This window comes from Tigriopus californicus, chromosome 10, assembly GCF_007210705.1.
Source record: "Tigriopus californicus strain San Diego chromosome 10, Tcal_SD_v2.1, whole genome shotgun sequence".
Taxonomy (NCBI): Eukaryota; Metazoa; Arthropoda; class Copepoda; order Harpacticoida; family Harpacticidae; genus Tigriopus; species Tigriopus californicus.
The window spans coordinates 6,190,998-6,193,549 of record NC_081449.1 but is presented as its reverse complement, the minus strand read 5'-3'; the positions used below and the strand labels follow the sequence as shown (position 1 = coordinate 6,193,549).

At 43.0% G+C, this 2,552-nt stretch overlaps 1 protein-coding gene across 1 annotated transcript; it reads left to right on the top strand.

Annotated features, from left to right (window-relative positions):
- The first annotated feature begins 474 nt into the window (after window positions 1-474).
- LOC131888692 (elastase-1-like) lies at window positions 475-2,311 on the top strand. Its single transcript, XM_059237611.1, has 5 exons — window positions 475-605; window positions 662-861; window positions 925-1,376; window positions 1,448-1,815; window positions 1,883-2,311. The coding sequence occupies exons 1-5, from the start codon at window positions 585-587 to the stop codon at window positions 2,159-2,161; spliced, it is 1,320 nt and encodes a 439-aa protein (XP_059093594.1). The 5' UTR covers window positions 475-584; the 3' UTR covers window positions 2,162-2,311.
- The last annotated feature ends 241 nt before the right edge of the window (window positions 2,312-2,552 follow it).

The window sequence follows — 2,552 nt, the reverse complement described above, 5'->3', positions numbered from 1 at the left end:
ATATCCTATATCGAGAAACTATTCAATCAGAAACAAATTTAAATTCAAACAGAGCTCTTAATAAGGAGCCATGGTAGTCGAGTGGTCTAATGTACCTGGAAGAAGTACGACATAGTTCACCAATGTATGTGGTCCAAACCCTCTTTTCGTAGGGTTAGAGTTATTATTTCGAAAACGATGATGATTTTGTACTTGGAATATATAACGATGACTTCAAGGCAACAATAACTTTTTACAGCTATCATAACTGTAATCGAAGATTTGTTACGACTCCGTTGTAGCTGTAAATAGTAAGCTGTTAGTGGCAAGCACACTTCGATTGATTATAAAAACTTATTTATTTCCTGTTTGACGAACGTATGTACGGACCGAACGTGGAATATGAAAATGTTGATGTGAAGTTGATCGACGTGCGGAATACGTTTTAGTTCAGAATCCGATGGTCAGAATCAATAAGTCAATCAATCAATAATGATTTCTTATTATTCCAAAGATGTTTTGATTCCATTCTATTCCTGAAGCCAAGCATATAAATACTGCGGAGGAATGACTGTTCTTCAGTAAGTGCCCGCTTTGAGTCCATCATGAAATCGCAGATTTTGGTGGTAAGACTCCTTGATGAGCTTAGCAGAGCTCAAATGATTTTTTTCTTTGCTCCTAGTTTTTCGCTGTGTACGCCATTCACTCCTTGGTAGAAGGTTCCGGAAGTGGAGTCGACATCACGGTTTCCGATGTACCAGCGATCACTTCTCGAATGAGCTTGATTGATTCGCCAGTAGCTTGCAATCAGAGGGTGAGGGTCAGGCCAGGATTTTCGTATTCCTTCAACAGTCCAGCGGGTCAACTTGGAACAACTTCGAGGTACGCCAAGTTACGTACGGTTTGTGGTAGAGAAAAAGCCATTGAAGTTATTGCATTTTGAAGGTGCGTTTGGAAGTTCGTCATACCCGCCAACTCGGAATCGGTCCTTACATGTGACCGCTATCAAGTCCCATGCTCTTGGAGGCACCTGTTCAAAATAGGTGGAACCAATTTTTGCACCGCGAGCACGGGGGTGTTCACGAACTACGGCTTCACAATCAGCAATTCGCGGCGACTCACTTTACCAGTGGTGTTCAGGATCCATAGAAGGGCCTCAGATATTGGGGAAGGTGTCCAAGGCTGTCGTGTTTACCTGGTTGAGCCAACTTCCACATCTACCACCACCACTCCAAGCCCAACCACTCCAAGCCCAACCACCCCAACCACGGTAGCATCTTCATCTACCAATCAACCGCAATCCCAATGTGGAAGGAGCTCTACGAACAGAATAGTGGGAGGAAATGTGGCCACGCCCAACGACTATCCTTGGATTGCATTTATCTATACACAGCGAGGTTTGCTTTGACAAGTTCCAAGTACTTCAGTTTTCAATTCCATAATCGCTCTTCTTTGCTTGCTTCATTAGTGGTCGATGGTCAGACCCAAGGCTACGTCTGCGGCGGCACTATCCTCAATAACAACTGGTTGGTGACCGCGGCCCATTGTGTTCAGGGTGCCGCGTCGGTGAGTGTGAGGATGGGTTGTCACGACTACGACGTATGCGAGGCTGTGATAGCTGCGAGTTCGTTTTTAATCCATCCCAACTACAACACCCAGAACTTAGATAGTGACATTGCTTTGATTCAGTTGGTCTCTCCGGTGACATTTAGCACGAACATCCAACCTGCTTGCCTCCCAGCCTCGGATTTGCCGGATAATACGGAAATCACCGTGGCCGGATGGGGCTTGACCTCCACTGTCCCGAATGCTACAATTTCTAGCGTGCTCAAGGAAGTGAGTTCTGGTTTGGATTTTGATTTTGAATCTGCCTTGATTTAAACGCCTTTGATCGTTAATTTAGGGCACAATGTATTCCAAACCCGCCAGTGTGTGTATCAGTCACTACGGCCCCACTTTCAATAGCAACACTCAGATTTGTGGAGAAGATATTGGGATCAATGCCAATGCCAATATTTGCAGTGGCGATTCTGGAACGTCAATGGGCACTTATTTGAATCAACAATTTCAATTGGATGGGGTCAATTCGTTCGTGAGCTCTGCAGGATGTGACGCTGGTCCCCAAGGATTTGTGCGTGTGTACGCGTTTGTCCCGTGGATCCTAAACAATATTCAACCATAAATTATTTCCATGGAAACCCGGTTACAGTCTACATATACAGCACTTATAGAGGTCCTTGCACCCGGAAAATCAGGAATGATTCGACTTATGACTAATTAGCTTCACCTTTTTGTGACTATCTTCAACCATCTACAGACGTCTTTGGTATTTGTGAATGAGTTTGAAATTGCTTTCGAAAATAAATTGCATAATTATTTTACAAAGTTTAGGTCTTATTAAAAGTAATTAATGAGTTTTTAGCTTCACATTCCTAGGGACGTGCATAAGTCTAGAGATTTTTGTTATGAGCACAATTGATGTTACATGTATTGTACAATTGACCCTATAAGATGAAGGCACTTCAATTCTTTTAATTAGCAATTAGTATTTAATTAGTACTTTTCAGTAACTT

Bases quoted from the DNA above. Each gene is read 5' to 3' on its own strand.
- LOC131888692 (XM_059237611.1), top strand. From the start codon at position 585: ATGAAATCGCAGATTTTGGTG. The intron at 862-924 runs GTACGCCAAGTT...TGCATTTTGAAG, and splicing joins CAACTTGGAACAACTTCGAG to GTGCGTTTGGAAGTTCGTCA. The intron at 1,377-1,447 runs GTTTGCTTTGAC...TTGCTTCATTAG, and splicing joins ATTTATCTATACACAGCGAG to TGGTCGATGGTCAGACCCAA.